Source organism: Cherax quadricarinatus, chromosome 25 (genome assembly GCF_038502225.1).
Source record: "Cherax quadricarinatus isolate ZL_2023a chromosome 25, ASM3850222v1, whole genome shotgun sequence".
NCBI lineage: Eukaryota > Metazoa > Arthropoda > Malacostraca > Decapoda > Parastacidae > Cherax > Cherax quadricarinatus.
Genome location: NC_091316.1, coordinates 27,384,823 through 27,412,573, shown reverse-complemented (window position 1 = coordinate 27,412,573; position 27,751 = coordinate 27,384,823). Strand labels below are relative to the sequence as shown.

General features: G+C 42.2%; 1 protein-coding gene across 1 annotated transcript in view; it reads right to left on the bottom strand.

Moving 5' to 3' along the window:
- The window catches only part of LOC128689909 (uncharacterized), a 361,331-nt gene that overhangs the window by 98,395 nt on the left and 235,185 nt on the right, over positions 1-27,751 (bottom strand). The window contains exons 4-6 of the mRNA XM_070088675.1: positions 15,770-15,917; positions 11,248-11,337; positions 1,877-1,958 (exon numbers count right to left, since the gene is read on the bottom strand). Of these exons, the coding sequence (XP_069944776.1) occupies positions 1,877-1,958; positions 11,248-11,337; positions 15,770-15,917 (320 nt within the window). The remainder of the gene's footprint in view (positions 1-1,876; positions 1,959-11,247; positions 11,338-15,769; positions 15,918-27,751) is intronic.

The following is a 27,751-nucleotide window of genomic DNA, read 5'->3' as shown; positions in this document are numbered from 1 at the left end:
TTGTGAATAACCTACATGGATCCCCCACACACTTGTGAGTAACCTACATGGATCCCCCACACACTTGTGAGTAACCTACCTGGATCCCCCCACACACTTGTGAGTAACCTACATGGATCCCCCACACACTTGTGAGTAACCTACATGGATCCCCCCACACACTTGTTCCTTCCTCAGAATCCGTAGATCACATGAATACAGATCGATCGATCAATTTTTTTTATCACTTCTATTGTGTAATCCGAATGTTGAGTCTCATTCGATGAGTTGTGCTATATTATACCTAGTATTGCATTACAGTTTCAGTTACGTAAGCTTCCATTCCAATATTCTACTTATGTATGTAATAATATTCAATTGTTGTGTACTTTGACATTGTATAAAATCAGCCCAAGCCGTACACCTGCCATCTCTAGTTTGTATTAGTTGTATGTCGGGACGACATACGTTAGCGTCGCCGAGCTCTCAGTAGTAGTACCAGTTCCTAGTAACAAGTTACCAGTAACCAGTGTACCAGTAGATGACTCACTACCAACCGTCTGTGTGAATCACTGTTATTCATATTGCTGCTGACCTTAGCAGGATTTCAAACACCCTCACCCGTAGGCACTTGTGGGTCAGTCGAAGATAGGCAGCAGAGAGAGGCAGGTCGGCTGCTGGCGCTTCCCATACTTCCCGTTATATATTATACGTACTACCAGACAAAGTGAGTATTCTTACCCCATCCACGTATCGAAAACCCACTTGACACCCCCACACACTTGTGAGTAACCTACCTGGATCCCCCACACACTTGTGAGTAACCTACCTGGATTCCCCACACACTTGTGAGTAACCTACCTGGATCCCCCACACACTTGTGAGTAACCTACCTGGATCCCCACACACTTGTGAGTAACCTACCTGGATCCCCCACACACTCGTGAGTTACCTACCTGGATCCCCAACACACTTGTGAGTAACCTAAATGGATCCCCCACACACTTGTGAGTAACCTACCTGGATCCCCACACACTTGTGAGTAACCTACCTGGATCCCCCACACACTTGCAAGTAACCTACTGGATCCTCCATTCATTTGTGAGTAACCTACCTGGATCCCCCACACACTTGTGAGCAACCTACCTGAATCCCCCACACACTTGTGAGTAACCTACCTGGATCCCCCACACACTTGTGAGTAACCTACCTGGATCCCCCACACACTTGGGAGTAACCTAACTGGATCCCCCACACACTTGTGAGTAACCTACCTGGATCCTCCACCCACTTGTGAGTAACCTACCTGGATCCTCCACCCACTTGTGAGTAACCTACCTGGATCCCCCACACACTTGTGAGTAACCTACCTGGATCCTCCACCCATTTGTGAGTAACCTACCTGGATCCTCCACCCACTTGTGAGTAACCTACCTGGATCCTCCACCCACTTGTGAGTAGCCTACCTGGATCCCCCACACACTTGTGAGTAACCTATCTGGATCCTTCACCCACTTGTGAGTAACCTACGTGGATACCCCACACACTTGTGAGTAACTTACCTGGATCCTCCACCCACTTGTGAGTAACTTACCTGGATCCTCCACCCACTTGTGAGTAACTTACCTGGATCCCCCACACACTTGTGAGTAACTTACCTGGATCCTCCACCCACTTGTGAGTAACTTACCTGGATCCCCCACACACTTGTGAGTAACTTACCTGGATCCCCCACACACTTGTGAGTAACTTACCTGGATCCTCCACCCACTTGTGAGTAACCTACATGGATCCCCCACACTTATGTACCTAAGACAAAATGGTAACAAAATGGTAACTAACTTGTGAGTAACCTACCTGGATCCTCCAACATCTGAGTGACAGCTATTCAACTCACCTTGCGGAGTGTGCTTCTCTTGCAGACAAAAACCAGGAAGATGGTGAGGCCCTGGAGACCGTTGATGATATCCGTCGGCATCCTGAGGAAGCAACACTTGGTGAATCTCACACTGTGGGAAAGCTACTGACGTTTACTCTTAAGAAACAAGGCAAGCATTACTTACTCTTTAAAAAAAAAACTATTCCTCTTAAAATTCAAATTTATATTTAAGTTCAATTTTATTTGGTTGCATATTGTATTTTTCATTTGTTTTTTATCTATATTTCTGTGTGAAAGGAGGTGAGAATTTTGAATATGATTTGCAGTATCTTCCGTTTTCTTTACGGGTTAAATAACTGTGATGGAAACTGTATGTTGAATTGTAATAATCATTTTTTTTAATTTCATATGAGTAACGTTATGAAAAATATTCTGATGATAATATTTTCCTTCGATAATATTTATTATCAAAAGCCGAGAAGAAGTCTCATTTGCGGGAGTTCTGAGCAGTGAGAACAGTGAGGATCTGGTTATCTCTCCCTCACTGCTACTGTATTACAGTGTTCTGGGTAGTAGTGAGGGAGGTTGTATCTTCCTCACAACTGCCACCTTACAGTGTTCTGGGTAGTAGTGAGGGAGGATGTATCTCCCTCACTACTGCCACCTCACAGTGTTCTGGGTAGTAGTGAGGGAGGATGTATCTCCCTCACTACTGCCACCTCACAATGTTCTGGGTAGTAGAGAGGGAGGTTGTATCTCGCTCACAACTGCCACCTTACAATGTTCTGGGTAGTAGTGAGGGAGATTGTATCTCCCTCACAACTGCCACCTCACAATGTTCTGGGTAGTAGAGAGGGAGGTTGTATCTCGCTCACAACTGCCACCTTACAATGTTCTGGGTAGTAGTGAGGGAGGTTGTATCTCCCTCACAACTGCCACCTTACAGAGTTCTGGGTAGTAGTGAGGGAGGTTGTATCTCCCTCACAACTGCCACCTTACAGAGTTCTGGGTAGTAGTGAGGGAGGTTGTATCTCCCTCACAACTGCCACCTTACAGTGTTCTGGGTAGTAGGGATGGAGGATGTATCTCCCTCACAACTGCCACCTCACAGTGTTCTGGGTAGTAGTGAGGGAGATTGTATCTCCCTCACAACTGCCACGTTACAGTGTTCTGGGTAGTAGTGAGGGAGGTTGTATCTCCCTCACAACTGCCACCTTACAGTGTTCTGGGTAGTAGTGAGGGCGGTTGTATCTCCCTCACAACTGCCACCTTACAGAGTTCTGGGTAGTAGTGAGGGAGGTTGTATCTCCCTCACAACTGCCACCTTACAGAGTTCTGGGTAGTAGTGAGGGAGGTTGTATCTCCCTCACAACTGCCACCTTACAGTATTCTGGGTAGTAGTGAGGTAGGTTGTATCTCCCTCACAACGGCCACCTTATAGAGTTCTGGGTCGTAGTGAGGGAGGTTGTATCTCCCTCACAACTGCTACGTTACAGAGTTCTGTGTAGTAGTGAGGGTGGTTGTATCTCCCTCACAACTGCCACCTTACAATGTTCTAGGTAGTAATGAGGGAGGTTGTATCTCCCTCACAACTGAGACCTTACAGAGTTCTGGGTAGTAGTGAGGGAGGTTGTATCTCCCTCACAACTGCTACCTTACAGAGTACTGGGTAGTAGTGAGGTTGGTTGTATCTCCCTCACAACTGCCACCTTGCAGAGTTCTGGGTAGTAGTGAGGGAGGTTGTATCTCCCTCACAACTGCTACCTTACAGAGTTCTGGGTAGTAGTGAGGGTGGTTGTATCTCCCTCACAACTGCCACCTTACAGAGTTCTGGGTAGTAGTGAGGGAGGTTGTTTCTCCCTCACAACTGTCACCTTACAATGTTCTGGGTAGTAGTGAGGGAGGTTGTATCTCTTTCACAACTGCCACCTTACAATGTTCTGGGTCGTAGTGAGGGAGGTTGTATCTCCCTCACAACTGCCACTTTACAGAGTTCTGAGTAGTAGTGATGGAGGTTGTATCTCCCTCACAACTGCCACCTTACAATGTTCTGGGTAGTAGTGAGGGAGGTTGTATCTCCCTCACAACTGCTACCTTACAGAGTTCTGGGTAGTAGTGAGGGTGGTTGTATCTCCCTCACAACTGCCACCTTACAATGTTCTGGGTAGTAGTGAGGGAGGTTGTATCTCCCTCACAACTGCCACCTTACAGAGTTCTGGGTAGTAGTGAGGGAGGTTGTATCTCCCTCACAACTGCCACCTTACAGAGTTCTGGGTAGTAGTGAGGGAGGTTGTATCTCCCTCACAACTGCCACCTTACAATGTTCTGGGTAGTAGTGAGGGAGGTTGTATCTCCCTCACAACTGCCACCTTACAATGTTCTGGGTAGTAGTGAGGGAGGTTGCATCTCCCTCACAACTGCCACCTTACAGAGTTCTGGGTAGTAGTGAGGGAGGTTGTATCTCCCTCACAACTGCCACCTTACAATGTTCTGGGTAGTAGTGAGGGAGGTTGTATCTCTTTCACAACTGCCACCTTACAATGTTCTGGGTAGTAGTGAGGGAGGTTGTATCTCCCTCACAACTGCTACCTTACAGGGTTCTGGGTAGTAGTGAGGGCGGTTGTATCTCCCTCACAACTGCCACCTTACAGAGTTCTGGGTAGTAGTGAGGGAGGTTGTATCTCCCTCACAACTGCCACTTTACAGAGTTCTGGGTAGTAGTGAGGGAGGTTGTATCTCCCTCACAACTGCCACCTTACAATATTCTGGGTAGTAGTGAGGGAGGTTGTATCTCCCTCACAACGGCCACCTTATAGAGTTCTGGGTGGTAGTGAGGGAGGTTGTGTCTCCCTCACAACTGCCACGTTACAGAGTTCTTTGTAGCAGTGAGGGAGGTTGTATCTCCCTCACAACTGCCACCTTACAGAGTTCTGGGTAGTAGTGAGGGAGGTTGTATCTCCCTCACAACTGCCACCTTACAATGTCCTGGGTAGTAGTGAGGGAGGTTGTATCTCTCTCACAACTGCCACCTTACAGAGTACTTGGTATTAGTGAGGTTGGTTGTATCTCCCTCACAACTACCACCTTGCAGAGTTCTGGGAGAGTAGTGAGGGAGGTTGTATCTCCCTCACAACTGCGACCTTACAGATTTTTGGGTAGTAGTGAGGGAGGTTGCTTCTCCCTCACAACTGTCACCTTACAATGTTCTGGGTCGTAGTGAGGGAGGTTGTATCTCCCTCACAACTGCCACCTTACAGAGTTATGGGTAGTAGTGAGGGAGGTTGTATCTCCCTCACAACTGCCACTTTACAGAGTTCTGGGTAGTAGTGAGGGAGGTTGTATCTCCCTCACAACTGCCACCTTACAATGTTCTGGGTAGTAGTGAGGGAGGTTGTATCTCCCTCACAACTGCTACCTTACAGAGTTCTGGGTAGTAGTGAGGGAGGTTGTATCTCCCTCACAACTGCCACCTTACAATGTTCTGGGTAGTAGTGAGGGAGGTTGTATCTCCCTCACAACTACCACCTTACAGAGTTCTGGGTAGTAGTGAGGGAGGTTGTATCTCCCTCACAGCTGCCACCTTACAAAGTTCTGGGTAGTGGTGAGGGAGGTTGTACCTCCCTCACAACTGCGACATTACAGAGTTCTGGGTAGTAGTGAGGGTGGTTGTATCTCCGACACAACTGCCACCTTACAGAGTTCTGGGTAGTAGTGAGGGAGGTTGTATCTCCTTCACAACTGCCATATAACAGAGTTCTGGGTAGTAGTGAGGGTGATTGTATCTTCCTCACAACTGCCACCTTACAGTGTTCTGGGTAGTAGTGAGGGAGGTTGTGTCTCATTAACAACTGCCACCTTACAGAGTTCTGGGTAGTAGTGAGGGAGGTTGTATCTCCCTCACAACTGCCACCTTACAGTGTTCTGGGTAGTAGTGAGGGAGGTTGTATCTGCCTCACAACTGCCACCTTACAGATTTCTGGGTAGTAGTGAGGGAGGTTGTATCTTCCTCACAACTGCCACCTTACAGTGTTCTGGGTAGTAGTGAGGGAGGGTGTATCTCCCTCACAATTGCCACCTTACAGAGTTCTGGGTAGTAGTGAGGGAGGTTGTATCTCCCTCACAACTGCCACCTTACAGAGTTCTGGGTAGTAGTGAGGGAGGTTGTATCTCCCTCACAACTGCCACCTTTCAATGTTCTGGGTAGTAGTGAGGGAGGTTGTATCTCCCTCACAACTGCCACCTTACAGAGTTCTGGGTAGTAGTGAGGGAGGTTGTATCTCCCTCACAACTGCCACCTTACAGAGTTCTGGGTAGTAGTGAGGGAGGTTGTATCTCCCTCACAACTGCCACCTTACAATGTTCTGGGTAGTAGTGAGGGAGGTTGTATCTCCCTCACAACTGCCACCTTACAATGTTCTGGGTAGTAGTGAGGGAGGTTGTATCTCCCTCACAACTGCCACCTTACAATGTTCTGGGTAGTAGTGAGGGAGGTTGTATCTCCCTCACAACTGCCACCTTACAATGTTCTGGGTAGTAGTGAGGGAGGTTGTATCTCCCTCACAACTGCCACCTTACAATGTTCTGGGTAGTAGTGAGGGAGGTTGTATCTCCCTCACAACTGCCACCTTACAATGTTCTGGGTAGTAGTGAGGGAGGTTGTATCTCCCTCACAACTGCCACCTTACAATGTTCTGGGTAGTAGTGAGGGAGGTTGTATCTCCCTCACAACTGCCACCTTACAATGTTCTGGGTAGTAGTGAGGGAGGTTGTATCTCCCTCACAACTGCCACCTTACAATGTTCTGGGTAGTAGTGAGGGAGGTTGTATCTCCCTCACAACTGCCACCTTACAGAGTTCTGGGTAGTAGTGAGGGAGGTTGTATCTCCCTCACAACTGCCACCTTACAATGTTCTGGGTAGTAGTGAGGGAGGTTGTATCTCCCTCACAACTGCCACTTTAACCAGGTTATTATCAACTGCGCACATTTAACTTCCTTAATTAATGATCTAAGTGTGTTTACCCTCCTCGCCATTATGTGAGTCTAACAAAGAGTAACCAAGGTTTGCTGTGCACTCAAGAAAATTTGTCTATAGTATTTTCTGTGATTTTTATTTGTGAAACTACAGTTTACAGTGATTTACATGTCAGAAGAATTCTCAAGACAAATATTTTACGAAAAATAAATGTTTTCAAATTCATTTTAATGGTTCCAGCAACTACTGCGTGTCTACTTTCAAACTTATTTTAGAAATTATCAAGGTCTTAAAAGACTGCAAAGCTTTGCTGATTTTTTAATCAGTTGTGATGGACTTATGGAAACAAAATCTTAAGGGCAAACCATAGCCGTACAGCTGAGTTACTTATCATTGACCGAAAGTCAAGAAATCTGTCAAACTATTATTCAATAAAAATGCATATTCATTCTCTATATTGATCAAAAAAATTTAAAAGTGTCATTTGCTTAACCTGGTATTGTTTCACCACGCCACTTTAAGTAATGATAACAGAAGTCTTTCGTAAAAAGTCAGATGACGTTTCGCTCTGAATAAATAAAGGTCTCCAACAACTAAATGTTACTACTAATAAAGGTTTACTACTCGCTAAATGTCTTTCTAACATATTTGCAGACAATACCTGCCATCCTACGGCAAAATAAACATTACAATCCACAACACTTATGAACGCTTCCTGCATTCTAGTTAATTTTTCTGGTGTTTTGACAGATCCGGCAAGAACAGTTTAGTTCAGGACCTGGTGAGGTCTCGGACCTAGTCAGTCATATCTAAACTTTCATCCGGTTAATTTTGACTTTTTCACCTTTGAAGGAGATAAATACCTTGATGCTGGTGAAGGTCTTTTGATTCAAGGAACGGGAGTTTAACTTAAATCCTTGGATGAAACCTGACTACATCCCCTTTCATAAGCGTTTTATGGCCCTTTCCTTATTAGCAATTCGGAGTGAATGTAATAATATTTATTACTAACCATTACACGACTGCTGGAATTCGTCTAGTTTTGGAATTTTTGGACCATCTATTCAAGGATCTGGAGCCTTAAGCTATTCAGAACAAAGAAAATCCTGATTATTATATAATTTTGTGAATCAGATTATTATAAAATCCAGTAACAGACTTAATATATTCAGACTGCAGCAAAGTTTTATAAACCAGTTGGTATATGGAGTGATGATTCAAGAATAATACTGGACTAGCTGTAACCAGACTATTTTATGACCTGGAAAAGCTTCACTAGGTAATTTAGGATCAAAGTTCCTAATTAGTGGGTTCTTATCGTGGAAAGTGAAGGGTCCTAGTGATTCTCATCTACTCCAGGTCTTGCTCTAGAGCCAAGATGCGACGAAGGTAAGAGATGAAAGCAAACCTCGCTAGTAATACGTGCAACTGATAGTAATATATTCTAGTAATATGTATTAGTAATATATTTTTAATAAAGTTCTGGTAGATATACCCGCACATTATATTTCAGCAAAATCTACTAGTAATGTTTTTAGTTATAACTTTTAACAATATCTGCTATATATGTCTGCTGTAAGTAAGAACATAATCTTGTTCGCACAGTTTTATTATATCTAATGAATTTGTGCATATAAACGGATATATGCGATAAATGACGCAGATAGAATGTATTTCTGATGGAAGAAGTGAAGGTGTATAGTGAGTGACTTACCAGCCAACACATGTTGAGTGAAAGTGTATGTGTAGTGAGTGACTTACCAGCCAACACATGGTGAGTGAAAGTGTATGTGTAGTGAGTGACTTACCAGCCAACACATGGTGAGTGAAGAGTGTATGTGTAGTGAGTGACTTACCAGTCAACACATGGTGAGTGAAGAGTGTACTCACCTATTTGTGGTTGCAGGGGTCGAGTCCTAGCTCCTGGCCCCGCCTCTTCACCGGTTGCTACTAGACCCTCTCTCTCCCCGCTCCATGAGCTTTATCAAACCTCGTCTTAAAACTGTGTATGGTTCCTGCCTCCACTACGTCATTTTCTAGGCTATTCCACTGCCTTACAACTCTATGACTGAAGAAATACTTCCTACTATCTCTCTGACTCATTTGTGTCTTCAACTTCCAATTGTGGCCTCTTGTTTCTGTGTCCCCTCCCTGGAACATCCTGTCCTTGTCCACCTTGTCTATTCCACGCAGTATTTTATATGTCGTTATCATGTCTCCCCTGACCCTCCTGTCCTCCAGTGTCGTCAGGCCGATTTCCCTTAATCTTTCTTCATAGGACATTCCCCTTAGCTCTGGAACTAACCTTGTTGCAAACCTTTGTACTTTCTCTAGTTTCTTGACGTGCTTTATCAAGTGCGGGTTCCAAACAGGTGCTGCATACTCCAGTATGGGCCTGACATACACGGTGTACAGTGTCTTGAATGATTCCTTACTAAGGTGTCGGAATGCTGTTCTCAGGTTTGCCAGGCGCCCATATGCTGCAGCAGTTATCTGATTGATGTGTGCTTCCGGAGACATGCTCGGTGTTATACTCACCCCAAGATCTTTCTCCTTGAGTGAGGTTTGCAGTCTTTGGCCACCTAGCCTATACTCTGTCTGTGGTCTTCTGTGCCCTTCCCCTATCTTCATGACTTTGCATTTGGCAGGATTAAATTCGAGAAGCCATTTGCTGGACCAGGTGTCCAGTCTGTCCAGGTCTCTTTGAAGTCCTGCCTGGTCCTCATCAGATTTAATTCTCCTCATTAACTTCACATCATCTGCAAACAGGGACACTTCTGAGTCTAACCCTTCCGTCATGTCGTTCACATATACCAAAAATAGCACTGGTCCTAGGACCGACCCCTGTGGGACCCCGCTCGTCACAGGTGCCCACTGTGATACATCATTACGTACCATGACTCGTTGTTGCCTCCCTGTCAGTGTATGTGTAGTGAGTGACTTACCAGCCAACACATGGTGAGTGAAAGTGTATGTGTAGTGAGTGACTTACCAGTCAACACATGGTGAGTCAAAGTGTATGTGTAGTGAGTGACTTACCAGCCAACACATGGTGAGTGAAAGTGTATGTGTAGTGAGTGACTTACCAGCCAACACATGGTGAGTGAAAGTGTATGTGTAGTGAGTGACTTACCAGCCAACACATGGTGAGTGAAGAGTGTATGTGTAGTGAGTGACTTACCAGCCAACACATGGTGAGTGAAAGTGTATGTGTAGTGAGTGACTTACCAGTCAACACATGGTGAGTGAAGAGTGTATGTGTAGTGAGTGACTTACCAGCCAACACATGGTGAGTGAAGAGTGTATGTGTAGTGAGTGACTTACCAGCCAACACATGGTGAGTGAAAGTGTATGTGTAGTGAGTGACTTACCAGTCAACACATGGTGAGTCAAAGTGTATGTGTAGTGAGTGACTTACCAGCCAACACATGGTGAGTCAAAGTGTATGTGTAGTGAGTGACTTACCAGCCAACACATGGTGAGTCAAAGTGTATGTGTAGTGAGTGACTTACCAGCCAACACATGGTGAGTGAAGAGTGTATGTGTAGTGAGTGACTTACCAGCCAACACATGGTGAGTGAAAGTGTATGTGTAGTGAGTGACTTACCAGCCAACACATGGTGAGTGAAGAGTGTATGTGTAGTGAGTGACTTACCAGCCAACACATGGTGAGTCAAAGTGTATGTGTAGTGAGTGACTTACCAGCCAACACATGGTGAGTGAAGAGTGTATGTGTAGTGAGTGACTTACCAGCCAACACATGGTGAGTGAAGAGTGTATGTGTAGTGAGTGACTTACCAGCCAACACATGGTGAGTCAAAGTGTATGTGTAGTGAGTGACTTACCAGCCAACATATGGTGAGTGAAAGTGTATGTGTAGTGAGTGACTTACCAGCCAACACATGGTGAGTGAAAGTGTATGTGTAGTGAGTGACTTACCAGCCAACACATGGTGAGTGAAGAGTGTATGTGTAGTGAGTGACTTACCAGCCAACACATGGTGAGTGAAAGTGTATGTGTAGTGAGTGACTTACCAGCCAACACATGGTGAGTGAAAGTGTATGTGTAGTGAGTGACTTACCAGCCAACACATGGTGAGTGAAGAGTGTATGTGTAGTGAGTGACTTACCAGCCAGCACATGGTGAGTGAAGAGTGTATGTGTAGTGAGTGACTTACCAGCCAACACATGGTGAGTGAAGAGTGTATGTGTAGTGAGTGACTTACCAGCCAACACATGGTGAGTGAAAGTGTATGTGTAGTGAGTGACTTACCAGTCAACACATGGTGAGTGAAGAGTGTATGTGTAGTGAGTGACTTACCAGCCAGCACATGGTGAGTGAAGAGTGTATGTGTAGTGAGTGACTTACCAGCCAGCACATGGTGAGTGAAGAGTGTATGTGTAGTGAGTGACTTACCAGCCAGCACATGAACCATGTTCATAGGAGATAACATCAGCCAGCCAGGTGATACCCATCACCAGGAACAGCTTGAGATACAGCCACATCCTGTAAATAACACAACAACTCATTCTCAGCAACTACCTCATCCTGTCTTCATAAAACAAAACCTAATAAGTAAGAGCTTCGATGTGTTTGCTCAATTTTTATATGTCGTGCCGAATAGGTAAAACTTCCGATTTTGGTTTAAATAGCAACGGTCTTCTTGCCGAATAAGTCAAGAAAAAATTTGTGCATGCAATAATTTCGCAAAAATCATTCTGAACCTAAAGAAAAAATATATTTCACTGTGTTTATTAATTATTAAATTATTGTAAACTTATCTAAAATATATTTAGTTGGATTAGCCTAAACTAAATTGCGTTTGTTATTATAAGGTTAGGTAAGTTTTCTAAGGATCTTTTGCTACAAAATTATTATTTTTTCCATTAATTAACATATATAAAAAAATATATTTTTAAAAGTATAAGAGAAAATTTTAGAAAGGACTTAATTTTAAATGAGTTCTTGCTGATTAACTAGTTTTACCTATTTGGCACGACATTTATATATATATATATATATATATATATATATATATATATATATATATATATATATATATATATATATATATATATATATATATATATATATATATATATATATATATATATATATATATATATATATGTATGTATGTATGTATGTATTTGGGTAGTAGGTTGGTAGACAGCAACCACCCAGGGAGGTACTACCGTCCTGCCAAGTGAGTGTAAAACGAAAACCTGTAATTGTTTTACATGATGGTAGGATTGCTGGTGTCTCTTGTCTGTCTCATAAATCTGCAAGATTACAAGTGCGTCTTGCTACTTCTACTTACACTTAGGTCACACTACACATACATTTATATGTTTATTTATACACACTCATCTAAGATTTCTTTGATTTTATCTTAATAGTTCTTGTTCTTATTACTTTTGCTTTTATATCCATGGGGAAGTGGAATAAGAATCTTTCCTCCATTAGCCATGCGTGTTGTAAAAGTCAACTAAAATGCCGGGAACAATGGGCTAGTAACTCTGTTTCCTTTAATAATTACTAAAAAGAATAAGAAGAAAATTGTCAAACTAAAAAAAATATGGGTGAGATATAAGCAACTATTGGCAGAAAGGTGGGCTGGTGCAAGTATAAGTAGTGGAGAGTTGAAGAGGGTTGGAATAGTTTTAAAAATGCAGTATTAGAATGTGGGGCAGAAGTTTGTGGTTATAGGAGGGTGGGTGCAGGAGGAAAGAGGAGTGATTGGTGGAATGATGAAGTAAAGGGTGTGATAAACGAGAAAAAGGTAGCTTATGAGAGGTTTTTACAAAGCAGAAGTGTTATAAAAAGAGCAGAGTATATGGAGAGTAAAAGAAAGGTGAAGAGAGTGGTGAGAGAGTGCAAAAGGAGAGCAGATGATAGAGTGGGAGAGGCACTGGCAAGAAATTTTAATGAAAATAAGAAAATAGTTTGGAGCGAGTTAAAATATTTAAGAAATCGTCGGGAGCGAATGAATTTATCAGTTAAAAACAGAGTAGGGGAGCTAGTAGATGGGGAGATGGAGGTATTGGGTAGATGGCGAGAATATTTTGAGGAACTTTTAAATGTCGACGAAGAAAGGGAAGCGGTAATTTCATGCACTGGTCAGGGAGGTACACCATCTTTTATTAGTGAAGAAGAACAGGATGTGAGTGTGGGGAAGGTGCGCGAGTCATTATGTAGAATGAAAGGTGGTAAAGCAGCAGGAACTGACGGGATCATGACAGAAATGTTAAAAGCTGGGGGGGATATAGTGTTGGAGTGGTTGGTATTTTTCTTTAATAAATGTATGAAAAAGGAGAAGGTAACTAGGGATTGGCGGAGAGCATGTATAGTCCCTTTATATAAAGGGAAGGGGGACAAAAGAGATTGTAAAAATTATAGAGGAATAAGTTTACTGAGTATACCAGGAAAAGTGTACGTTAGGGTTATTATTGAAAGAATTAGAGGTAAGACAGAATGTAGGATTGCGGATGAGCAAGGAGGTTTCAGAGTGGGTAGGGGATGTGTAGATCAAGTGTTTACATTGAAGCATATATGTGAACAGTATTTAGATAAAGGTAGGGAAGTTTTTATTGCATTTATGGATTTAGAAAAGGCATATGATAGAGTGGATAGGGGAATAATGTGGCAGATGTTGCAAGTATATGGAATAGGTGGTAAGTTACTAAATGCTGTAAAGAGTTTTTATGAGGATAGTGAGGCTCAGGTTAGGGTGTGTAGAAGAGAGGGAGAATACTTCCCGGTAAAAGTAGGTCTTAGACAGGGATGTGTAATGTCACCATGGTTGTTTAATATATTTATAGATGGGGTTGTAAAAGAAGTAAATGCTAAGGTGTTCGGAAGAGGGGTGGGATTAAATTATGGGGAATCAAATACAGAATGGGAATTGACACAGTTACCTTTTGCTGATGATACTGTGCTTATGGGAGATTCTAAAGAAAAATCGCAAAGGTTAGTGGACGAGTTTGGGAATGTGTGTAAAGGTAGAAAGTTGAAAGTGAACATAGAAAAGAGTAAGGTGATGAGGGTGTCAAATGATTTAGATAAAGAAAAATTGGATATCAAGTTGGAGAGGAGGAGTGTGGAAGAAGTGAATGTTTTCAGATACTTGGGAGTTGACGTGTCAGCGGATGGATTTATGAAGGATGAGGTTAATCATAGAATTGATGAGAGAAAAAAAGGCGAATGGTGCATTGAGGTATACGTGGAGAAGAAAAGCGTTATCTATGGAGCCAAAGAAGGGAATGTATGAAAGTATAGTAGTACCAACACTCTTATATGGGTGTGAAGCTTGGGTTGTAAATGCAGCAGCGAGGAGACGGTTGGAGGCAGTGGAGATGTCCAGTCTAAGGGCAATGTGTGGTGTAAATATTATGCAGAAAATTCGGAGTGTGGAAATTAGGAGAAGGTGTGGAGTTAATAAAAGTATTAGTCAGAGGGCAGAAGAGGGTTTGTTGAGATGGTTTGGTCATTTAGAAAGAATGGATCAAAGTAGAATGACATGGAGAGCGTATAAATCCGTAGGAGAAGGAAGGCGGGGTAGAGGTCGTCCTTGAAAAGGTTGGAGGGAGGGGGTAAAGGAGGTTTAGTGGGCAAAGGGCTTGGATTTCCAGCAAGCGTGCGTGAGCGTGTTAGATAGGAGTGAATGGAGACGAATGGTATTTGGGACCTGACGAGCTGTTGGAGTGTGTGCAGGGTAATATTTAGTGAAGGGATTCATGGAAACCGGTTATTTTATATAACCGGACTTGAGTCCTGGAAATGGGAAGTACAATGCCTGCACTTTAAAGGAGGGGTTGGGATACTGGCAGTTTGGATTGATATGTTGTGTGTGTGTGTGTATATATATATATATATATATATATATATATATATATATATATATATATATATATATATATATATATATATATATATATATATATATATATATATATATATATATATATATATATATATATATATATATATATATGTGTGTGTGTGTGTGTATATATAATGCAAACAGCAATGGGAACACGCTTCGACCCACAGATCCCCTGTATTGCAGTGGCTCTCCGCTTTGCTGCCCCAGTTCACACGGAATATACATGTATTTGCGGTGATTCGAAAGCCGACCAACCAAGGGTTGGCATGCAAGACATAATGAAGTCAGTGGCATCATAAAAAGGAGTCTTGCTTCAGCTTGGTGCCCAACAGAGAGAGAGAGAGTCCCGATCCCTAGCATCCACTAATACTCACCCTCCCACAAACCACTCCGACGGGATCACCATCTATTCTTGAAAGAATATCAAGCTTTTAGCATGGGACTATACCCGCGAGTCGGAACTTTACATCCGTCATGACGCTGGGCAAGAGAGAGAAGTGCCGTGGATCACTAGAAGGAGTACAAGATCAGCAGGTACAGAGACATAAGCCATCAACATCAATTTGCCCCAGTGGGATCAGAGACCTTGGGATCATGGAGAAAGATTGCCACAAGTTTATCAAAGAACTGGATTCCAGACTCATTGAGTCTACTAGAGACCCAAGCACGGCCACTTTCATGTTCCAGAGGGGAAATGCTTGCTGCATACTTGGCTCACATCCAGCTTCAGAGGAGCTGGAGGAGATTCACAGATAGCTTTAGGCCTTTCAACTCAAATTCAAAAGCTTGTAGTGTTGCAGAAATGAGTAGGAAGTCCTGGTAGATTCGTTCAGGGAAATGTCTCCAGCTAGAATAAGGTAGATGTCCCCAGGCAGACCAGTGCCAGAGACTTAACGCTCCTGTCCCGTCTATTAAATTCACTGTGGAGAAAGAAGTGGACTTTAAACTTTCATTTTTAGATTTTCTAGTCCACCGGGTTGACAGTATGTTCAAGTTTACAGTATATAGGAAGGCCACTAATATGTTCAATGTTCATATATTCATAACACTCACCTCTCGCGGTTGTTCTCCCTGGATCGCTTCAACATGGGGTCGTTGTGAGAAGAGATGAGAACATAGGCTACCAGTAGGAAGAAGACTGTGTTGCTCATCACCAGAATCGACACATACCCGTACAAGTACACCCACATCGATACGCTCTCTGAAAAATATATTATCTTTCAATAAGCCAATGAATCCAACTCAAAAAAAAAAAATGTTTCCATTGGAGATATTCAACAACTGTCCAACTGTCGACTAATCACAGTCCGGGCCGCGGGGGCGTTGACCCCCGGAACTTTCTCCAGGTAAACTCCAGGTCTCCAGGCAACTCCCAGATATCTATTCCACTTTTACACTAAACCTCCCATATTTATATATAATATTTAATGCTCGTGGACTACACAGTTTAATATAATCTTTCAATATTACATTTTTACTGCATCAATGATATGCACGTTAATATTTTAATTAGTGACTAAATACATTAAAAATTACGTAAGTTTCTTTCACGTTAGTATAGTAGCATTAGCCAACTTGATCAAGGGGGCTATTGCTGAATTGTCCAGGACTTGAAACTGATAGAATATAGAAGTATGGGTGTGTGTGTGGGAAATAATCAGGTTGCAGCTGAAAACAGCAGATATTACCAGGACACCTCAGGAATATGTGTAAAAGATATTATAATAAAGTTGCTAGTAAATAGAGACAGTAGAGAGCAGCAAGTGACTGGCTCACTGAAGGTTTACTATATTAATAATAGCAGCAGTGTAAGAAATAAGATAGATGAGCTAAGATTAATTGCATGTGCAGGTAGCTAAGATAATATTGCTATAACGGAGACCTGGTTTAACCTGAAAGATAAAGAAATCCCTTCTGAATGCTACATACAAGGATACAAACTATTACACACTGATAGGGTCAACTAGATATGGAAATGTTGTGTTAATGGGAGATTTCAACTGTAGACAAATTGATTGGAGTGATATGACAGGAAATCTGGATTCTAGAGATTTTCTTGATATGATTCAGGATTGCTTTTAAAAGCAATTTGTGACAGAACCAACTAAAGGAAATAACCTAATAGACTTTATTCCTGCCAACAAGGAAATACTAATTAATAATCTAGAGGTTAAGTTAATGATGAGCTTGGAGAAAGGTATCACAAATCACTCAGTTTCAATATATCATGGAATTACCCTAATAACTACTGTCAAGTCTCTGTCCCAGACTTCTGTTTGGCCGATTTCACAAGTATGCATAAATCTGGGAGGGATGAACAGGAATGACCTGACTATGGGTCAGGTAGGTGGTGATAGTTGCCAATATGACGATTTTTGGAGCATAGTTTTAGCTGCACAGACAACTTATGTTCCAAAAAGAAAAAAAATAGATCAAGCAAAAATTATCTAAAATGGATAAACAATAGATTAAAATACCTAATTGGTCAAAAGAAAGGCATACATAGGCGAATCAAAAGAGTAATAAGAAGAGCAAAAAAAGGTTATCGGTCAAAATCGCAAGAAATTGGAAGAGTAATCCAGAGGGTTTCTTTTAGGTATACAGAAGTAAGATTAGGGAAAAGATAGGTCCACTCAAAAGTCACTCAGGTCAGCTCATCAACAGTGAAAAGGAAATGTTAGAATTTTTAACACTTATTTCCTCTCAGTTTTTAAACAGGAAGATACTAGCGAAATTCCAAAAATAATAAACTACGTTGAACTGAACGATGATAAATTATGCACAATCCAAGTCTCTAGTGACATGGTTCTCAGACAAATAAATAATTTTCTATTATTATTAACACATCGGCCGACTCCCACCAAGTCAGGGTGGCCCGAAAAAAAAAATTCATCATTCACTCCATCACTGTCTTGCCACAGGGGTGCTTTACACTACAGTTTTTAAACTGCAACATTAACACCCCTCCTTCAAAGTGCCGGCACTGTACTTCCCATCTCCAGGACTCAAGTCCGGCCTGCCAGTTTCCCTGAATCCCTTCATAAATGTTACTTTGCTCACACTCCAACAGCACTTCAAGTATTAAAAACCACTTGTCTCCATTCACTCCTATCAAATACGCTCATGCACACTTGCTGGAAGTCCAAGCCCCTCGCACACAAAACCTCCTTTACAAACCCCTCTCCCTCCCACCCTTCCTAGGCCGACCCCTACCCCACCTTTCCTCCACGACAGATTTATACACTCTCGAAGTCATTCTGTTTTGTTCAATTCTCTCTACATGTCCGAACCACCTCAATAACCCCTCCTCAGCCCTCTGGATAATAGTTTTGGCAATCCCACACCTTCTCCTAAATTCCAAACTACGAATTCTCTTCATTATATTCACACCACACATTGTCCTAAGACACGACATCTCCACTGCCTCCACCTTCTCCTTGTTGCAACATTCATCACCCATGCTTCACACCCATACAAGAGTTTTTGTACAACTATACTCTCATGCATTCCCCTTTGTCTCCACAGACTCATAAGTGCACCACTCACCCTTTTCCCCTCATTACTTCTGTGATTCACCTCATCCTGCTGACATGTCCACTAGTAAATATCTAAATACATTCACCTCCTCCATCTGTTTGTGAGTGGTGATGTGTACTTAGAGTGGTGACGTGTACTTAGCTCTGTGAAGACCTGTTTGTGCGCTCTCTACAGATTGAAGCAAGATGCCCTCCATCGAGCAACTTTACCAACAGCTTAAGGAAGAATTGAGGATGGCAAAGATGGATATTCGGCGACTGACCGAGGAAAACAAGAAGATTCGTAGTAGTCCTCCTGTTTTGAGTCCTCAGGTCAAGAAGGGAAACTGGTCAGTGGCTGGACAGCAGGGAACAAAGTTGACGATCAAGAAGACGAATGGAAAGGTAGAAACGATGAAGAAGAGACTGCTGTGGAAACTGTTGTGGAAACATCTAATACATTCTCAGTGATACCCGACGAATGCGAGTCGACTACTGGGAACGTCACGACGAACGACACCAAGGAAGTTAAAAATATTGTTGTTGTTGGGGATAGCCAAGTTAGGCATATGGATAGGGCGTTCTGCTTGAAGGATAGGAGTAGGAGACAGAGGGTTTGCTTTCCTGGGGCTGGGATGGAGGATATTATTAGCCATCTGGATGACATCATGAGAGGTAATGGGAGCAATCCTATTATCTGTCTCAGTGCAGGAGGCAACGATGTTGGCAGATGTAGGAGTGAAGACCTGATTAGCAGGTATAGGTCAGCAATAGAAATAATTAGGAGGAAGGGTGGGAACCCTGTCATATGTGGTATTTTGCCAAGGAGAGGAGTTGGAAATGAATGGTTGTCCAGGGCAATTGGTGTCAATTGCTGGCTGGACAAATACTGTAAGGAAAATACGGTAACATTCATTGACAACTGGGACCTCTTCTATGGCAGAAATGACATGTATGCCAGGGATGGGGTTCACTTATCTAGGTCTGGTGTAGGGGCACTGGCAACTGCAGTGGAGGGAGCTGTTAGGACTTTAAACTAGGAATAGTTAGTGGTATGGGTTTTGGCAGGAAAACAGTGAAGTCCCAGTGTAGTAATATTATGAGTTCTAGGGGAACTAGTAATAAGCAGAACGAGGTAGATATTGAAAAGCCAGTGTCACTGGGTGATAAGGACAGTAATAGGTTTAGTAGAAAAAGCAGAAATGAGGAGGAAGGGTAAAGAGAAAGGAGAGTCTTTCAATGTTTATTATGCTAATAGCCGTAGTGCTAAGAATAAGATGGACGAGTTGAGATTAGTTGCTAGTGCAGGTAACATTGATGTATTTGCCTTAACTGAGACGTGGTTTAATTCAAAAAGTCGGGACATGCCTGCGGTATGTCACATTCAGGGTTTTAAATTGTTCCAAGTAGATAGAAGTATCGGGAAGGGGAGTGGGGTGGCATTGTATGTCCGAGATCGCTTGAACTGTTGCATGAAAACGGGTATTAAGTCTGAAGTAACACATACAGAGTCTGTTTGGATAGAATTTTCAGAGGGGCATGAAAAACTGATTTTAGGTGTGATATACCGTCCCCCAAACTTAGATAGGGACCAAGGGAGACTACTATGGGAGGAAATTGTTAAGGCCACAAGGCACGATAATGTAGTAATTCTAGGAGACTTTAACTTTAGTCATATTGATTGGAATTTCTTGACTGGGAATTTAGAATCATACGACTTCTTAGAAGTAGTTCAGGATTGTTTTTTGAAGCAGTTTGTGACAGAACCTACAAGGGGAAATAACCTGCTTGACTTAGTTCTGGCAAACAATGAATCCCTTGTTAATAATTTAGAAATTTCAGAGGAACTGGGTGCTAGCGACCACAAATCAATTACATTTAGCATTGAATGGAAGTACGATAGTAGCGATAACTCAGTAACAGTCCCAGATTTTCGCTTAGCAGATTACGATGGGCTTAGAGAACACTTATCATCTGTTGACTGGGGTAACGAAGAGAGCTATCAATATGACAGTTTTCTGAACACTATACATGCTGCTCAAAGAACGTTTATCCCTTATAAAGAAATTAGATCAAATAGAAATGACCCAAAATGGATGAATAATAGGCTGAAATATCTACTAGGGCATAAGAAAGGAATTTATAGGCGTATCAAAAGAGGTGAGCTTCATCTCATAAATCAGTATATTGACATTAAGAGGGACATTAAAAAGGGGATAAGAAAAGCTAAAAGGGACTATGGAATTAAAGTTGCTAGGGATTCTAAAACTAACCCAAAAAGTTTTTTCCAGGTCTATAGAACAAAAGTTAGAGATAAGATAGGTCCCCTTAAAAATAACTATGGGCATCTTACTGACAAAGAGAATGAAATGTGCTCGATTTTAAATAATTATTTTCTCTCGGTTTTTACACAGGAAAACACTAACAATATTCCAGTAATTAATTTTTATAGTGGGCTAGAAAAAGATAAATTATGTAACATCACAGTCACTAGTGAAATGGTTGTGAAGCAGATAGACAGACTAAAGCAAAATAAGTCGCCGGGTCCTGATGAGGTTTTTTCAAGGGTTCTTAAGGAATGCAAAATGGAACTCTGTGAACCATTAACTAATATTTTTAATTTATCTCTTCAAACAGGTGTAGTGTCTGATATGTGGAAGATGGCTAATGTAATTCCTATTTTTAAAACAGGGGACAAGTCGTTACCGTCAAATTACCGCCCAATAAGCCTGACCTCAAATTACTAGAGTCAATTATAGCTGAGATTATAAGAAGCCATCTCGATAAGAATAGCTTGGATCGATTCACAAGAGACCGGTCTTGTCTAACTAATTTATTAACTTTCTTCAGTAAAGCTTTTGAGGCTGTTGACCACGATAAAGAATTTGATATTATTTACTTAGATTTTAGTAAGGCTTTTGATAGAGTTCCGCACCATAGACTGTTAAAGAAAGTGGCAGCTCATGGCATTGGGGGAAAAGTGCTCTCGTGGATCGAGTCATGGCTCACAGACAGGAAGCAGAGAGTGTCCATAAATGGGGTTAAATCCGAGTTGGGATCTGTAACAAGTGGCGTTCCACAGGGATCAGTCTTGGGCCCGTTGTTGTTTATAATATATATCAACGATCTTGATGAGGGAATTACTAGTGATATGAGCAAATTCGCCGATGACACAAAGATAGGTAGGATAATTGATTCAAACGTAGATGTTATGGAACTTCAGGAGGATTTAAACAAACTCTATTCTTGGTCAGAAAAGTGGCAGATGCAGTTCAATGTAGATAAATGCAAGGTTCTGAAGCTCGGGAGTTTTCCATAACCCTAGTACTTATAAGTTAAATGATGTAGAACTTAGCCATACAGATTGCGAAAAGGACTTGGGGGTTATGGTGAGCAGCAACCTTAAACCAAGACAGCAATGCCTAAGCGTACGTAATAAGGCATAAGAACATAAGAACATAAGAACGAAGGAACACTGCAGAAGGCCTACTGGCCCACGCGAGGCAGGTCCAAGTCTCCTACCGGCTTAAGCCAATGCACCCAACCTAGTCAGGTCAGGTCACATTGACTTAAGGGAGGAACACGGCAACCGACCTGTTAGCACAAGCTATCAGGTCTAACTCACACCCACCCACATCTACTCATGTATTTATCCAACCTATTTTTAAAGCTACACAACGTTCTGGCCTCTATAACGGTACTTGGGAGTTTGTTCCACTCATCCACAACTCTATTACCAAACCAGTACTTTCCTATATCCTTCCTGAATCTGAATTTTTCCAACTTAAAACCATTGCTGCGAGTCCTGTCTAGGCTAGATATTTTCAGCACACTATTTACATCCCCTTTATTTATTCCTGTCTTCCATTTATACACCTCAATCATATCCCCCCTAATTCTACGTCTTTCTAGAGAGTGCAGTTTCAGGGCCCTTAGTCTATCCTCATAGGGAAGGTTTCTGATACATGGGATCATCTTTGTCATCCTCCTTTGTACATTTTCCAGAGAATTTATATCCATTCTGTAATACGGTGACCAAAACTGTGCAGCATAATCTAAATGAGGCCTAACCAAGGATGTATAGAGTTGAAGAACAACCTGAGGACTCCTATTATTTATGCTTCTTGATATGAAGCCAAGGATTCTATTAGCTTTATTGCGAACACTTATGCACTGTTGTCTTGGTTTCAGATTACTGCTAACCAGAACTCCTAAATCTTTTTCGCAATCCGTAATATTAAGATCTACATTATTTAGTTTATATGTGGCATGGTTATTGTCCTGTCCAACATTTAGAACTTTGCATTTGTCTATATTAAACTGCATCTGCCACTTCTCCGACCACTGCATCAGTCTATTCAAATCTTCCTGGAGTGCTCGAATGTCCTCGTCAGAATGAATTCGACGGCCTATTTTGGTGTCATCGGCAAACTTGCCGATGTCGCTCTTTATGCCCTCATCTATGTCGTTTATGTAGATTGTGAACAGCAGGGGGCCCAACACTGACCCCTGTGGAACACCGCTCGTGACGCTTCCCCACTCTGATTTCTCCCCATTTATGCAAACTCTCTGCTGCCTATTTGTCAACCATGCCTCTATCCAGGAAAAAATTTCTCCTCCTATTCCATGTGCTTTAATTTTCCTCAATAGTCTCTGATGTGGGACCCTGTCAAAAGCCTTACTGAAGTCCATATACACAATATCATATTCATTACCATGATCTACCTCCTCAAATACCTTAGTGAAAAAAGTTAATAAATTCGTAAGGCAGGAACGCCCCTTTGTAAAACCATGCTGAGATTCGTTGATTAATTTATGCTTTTCAAGGTGGCTACGAACTGCCTCGGCAATTATTGATTCCATAAATTTTCCCACTATGGAGGTTAGGCTTATTGGTCTATAGTTCGAAGCTAAGGACCTGTCACCTGTTTTGAAAATAGGTATCACATTTGCCATTTTCCACTTATCTGGCACCATGCCAGTTTGTAGTGATATGTTGAAAAGATTAGCCAAAGGTGTGCTAAGCTCCTCTTTACATTCCTTTAGAACCCTTGCATACAGTTCATCAGGGCCTGGGGATTTGTTAGGTTTCAATTTATCTATTTGCCTAAGGACCATGTCACTTGTGACCCTAATAGTGCACAGTTTATTATCGTCCTGTTCTACATAATTTATCATTACTGGTATATCGCTGGTATCCTCCTGTGTAAAAACTGAGAGGAAGTATGTGTTAAAAATTCTACACATTTCCTTATCACTGTCAGTGAGCTGACCCGAGGAACTTTTGAGTGGGCCTATCTTGTCCCTGATCTTACTTCTGTATACCTGAAAGAATCCTTTTGGGTTAGTCTTCGATTCTCTTGCAACTTTAACCTCATAATCTCTTTTCGCTTTTCTAATTCCCTTTTTTATTTCTCTCTTTAACTGAATATATCGATTTCTTAATTGGCCCTCTCCTCTTTTGATTTGCCTATATATGCCTCTCTTTTGACCAATCAGATATTTTAATCTATTGTTCATCCATTTAGGATCATTTTTGTTTGATCTGATTTCCCTATTTGGAACATAATTTGACTGAGCAGCTAGAACTATGCCCTGGAAAGCATCATATCGGCAACCATCACCACCTACCTGACCCTTAGTCAGGTCATTCCAGTTCAGCCCACCTAAGTAATTTTTCAGTCCTATGAAATCAGCCAAGCGAAAGTCAGGGACGGAGACTTGATTGCCATTATTAGGGGAATTCCATAATATATTAAAACTGAGTGATTTGTGATCACTCTCCCCAAGCTCATCATTAACCTCAAGATTATTAATTAGTGTTTCCCTACTGGCAAGAACCAAGTCAAGGAGGTTATTTCCCCTAGTTGGCTCTGTCACAAACTGTTTTAAAAAACAATCCTGGATCGTATCAAGAAAGTCACCCGACTCTAAATTTCCTGTCAAATTGCTCCAGTCAATCTGTCTATAGTTGAAATCTCCCATTAGCACAACATTTTCGTATGTAGATGCCTTACGAATTTCGTCCCATAGAAGTTTACTGCACTCCCTATCAAGATTTGGGGCCCTGTAAATCACACCCAAAATTAGTTTTTCTCGGCCCTCGAGAAGCTGTAACCAAACAGATTCAGTGGCTGACGCTTCTAATTTAATATCTTGTCTTACACAACAATTTAAATTGTCTCTGACATACATCGCTACTCCACCACCTTTCCTGTTGACCCTGTCAGTGTGGAATAATTTATAGCCTTGTATGTGACATTCAGAGGGCATCTCTCTATCTTTCAGATTGAGCCAGGTCTCTGTTATAGCAATAATATCTATGTTTCCTGCACTTGCAATTAATCTTAGCTCATCTATCTTATTTCTAACACTCCTGCTATTAGTATAGTAAACCTTAAGGGAGCTAGTCCCATGCTGCCCTCTGCTGCCCCCCTTTGTTAGCTGACCTGTTCTATTGTCTTTATTTATAACTTCATGCTGAATGCCTTTTATACATTTACTGTTTCCAACCCTAGTGTTGCAACCTGCTTGTTTCCCACACACACCCATACCTCTATCTTCCATCAGTTTAAAATCATAGGCATTTCACCAATGGCCTTCTCAATCGAGTCTGCAAGTGCTACCACCCCTGCCCCAGAGAGATGTACCCCATCCCTTGCATACATATCATGTTTGCCATAAAAGTTGTTCCAGTTGTCAATGAATGGGATTGCAAGTTCCTTGCAGTATCTATCTAGCCAGCAATTTACACCAATTGCCCTAGACAACCATTCATTTCCTACTCCCCTTCTAGGCAAGATGCTACATATGATTGGGATCCCTCCCTTAGACTTAATGAAATCAATAGCTGACCTGTACTTATCTAGCAGCTCTTCTCTCCTACCCTTCCCAATATCATTTCCACCAGCACTGAGACAGATAATGGGCTTGTTCCCATTACCTGACATGATATTATCCAGCCTGTTGACAATGTCCCCAACACCAGCTCCAGGGAAGCACACTCTATCTCTCATCTTCTTATTCCTATTACAAAAAGCACGGTCAATATATCTTACCTGAGAGTCCCCAACCACAAGAATGCGCTTACCTTCATTAGCAGGGGCAGTAGTACCCTTACCTTCACTGGCCACTGAAGTACATTCATCCTGGAGAACAGAGAAGCGATTTCCTACCTTCAGATCTTCACTCTTAACTTTCCTTACTCTGATGCGCCTCCCATTACTGTGAACAACTCGCCACTTGCAGCAGGTGCTGGGCTGCACCTCACTGCTGGTAGCTGTTGCTACCTCCCCAACTACAGCCTCCTCACAGCGAGAGACAGACTGCACCTCACTGCTAGAAGTCTCATTCCCCACAACTCCAGCCACCTCACACTCTCTCCCAGACCCATTGAGGTGGACCTTCAGCCTCCTAATCTCCTCCTGGAGAAGCAAGACCTCCTCCTTCAACTCTCCAACCTCAGTTTTTAAAACACTGCAGAAGCAAGCCATGCTTTGTAACCGTCCACGCTAATCCCCAAAGCAGCTCAGGAGGTCTTAAGATCCTCAGTCGATAAAGAGGTGACGAGTTTGTCCAGCCGTTTGACGAAAACGGAACGTATCGCCAGCAAACAAGGTGAAGGGGAGATGGTGAATTGTGGAAAAAGACACTTATGTACAGTTCAGGACATTTATTAAAGGAAACGTTTCGCCACGAGTGGCTTCTTCAGTCCTAATACAGAGAAAACTAAGAAAACACACATATATATAGTGGCGGGAGTCAGGTGAGGTGATGCGTGGGTAGAGGAGGTAGTAGTAGTAGTAGTAATAGTAGTAATAGAACTAAGGAGGTGAGGCAAGAGAGGGACCTGCTGGCATCAAGTAACACCAGTTCCCAGGATGGGTAATATCCTCTTGCTTAGTAATTTTGAAATACTGTAACTACCGGATTTTTGCTTTATAGTGTTACTGACAGAAATTAGTGCAGCTTCAATGCATTTTCTCCGTCTTAAGTCGTCTTCTTTAATAACTAGTTTAGCTTCATTGAATTTCATGAGGTGTCCAACATCGTCTCTATGTTGAACACATGCGTTTTTGCGGTCATCATTTCTGCAAGCATTTTTGTGTTCTGCTATCCTAATGTCCAGAGTTCTGGCTGTTTCCCCTACATATACTTTGTCACACCCCCACATGGTATAGTGTAGATTCCTGCACTTGTGCCAGAATCATGCTTGGGTTTTTGTATCAGGTTCCTAATAGTAGTTGAAGAGCTGGTAGATATTTTAGCCAGTTTTCTGTCAAACATTTTTGAAACATTAGTGGCAACGTTGCTGACCGGTAAAACGATGTAACTTGGAGGCTTTTCTTCAATTTGATAGGTGTTGGTCTTGCTGAGGATACGTGTTGCACGTTTCCTGCAGTCACGTATGAAGTGTAGGGGAAAGTGTAGTGAACTAAAAGAGTTGGTGATGTATGTACATTCTTCTTCGAGGAACTGCGGACTGGAAATTCTGTAGGCTCTCAGAAAGAAGCCAATAACTACCCCTCTTTTAGTTCTTGTGTCATGGTGAGAGAAGAAATGTAGAAGATCATTCTTGTAGGTAGGCTTCCGGTAGACTTTAAAAGAAAGTTTGTTTTCCCCTGTGCGTAAGAGAACGTCGAGAAAAGGTAACTGGTTGTCCTTCTCCTCCTCTAGAGTAAATTTAATAGTAGGTTCCAGAGTGTTGATGGTGTTGAGGATGCCCTGTACGTCAAGATTTTTGGGTACAATGACCAAAATATCATCTACGTACCGCATCCAAGTAACTGAACGAGGGATGTTATTGAGGATCCTTCTTGCTTCCAGGTCCTCCATATATAAATTGGCAAGAACTGCACTAAGGGGGGATCCCATGGCTAGTCCGAAGAGTTGTTTGTACTTCTTGTCCTCGAACCTAAAACAGTTATAACGAACACACAGTTCGACAAGGCTCACAAAATCTTGGCGGGGTACAGGTAACTCTGTATCATCTTTAATCACCCTGCGAGGAGGAGGAGTGGTCATCCTCAACAGTACAGACTACGTTAGTAAGATGCAAGATTTATTGAACGACGCCAACACATACGTTTCCATCCCCGAACTGCCTATGAGACCCATTACATCTGGTATCGGCAGCGCCCCTCACAGTCTAGCAGGAGTTTTGGCGAAATATTTGTCAAAGCTCCTGGGTACAATCAGTCAGGCTCATCTAAAGCATTCGGGTGACCTCCTTAACCGTATCAGGGATCTCGACATGAGTGATAAGAAGCTTGCAAGTTTTGACGTGACTGCCTTATTCACCAATGTCCCAGTTGATCAAGCCATTGATCTTCTTCGCAGGGTGATTAAAGATGATACAGAGTTACCTGTACCCCGCCAAGATTTTGTGAGCCTTGTCGAACTTTGTGTTCGTTATAACTGTTTTAGGTTCGAGGACAAGAAGTACAAACAACTCTTCGGACTAGCCATGGGATCCCCCCTTAGTGCAGTTCTTGCCAATTTATATATGGAGGACCTGGAA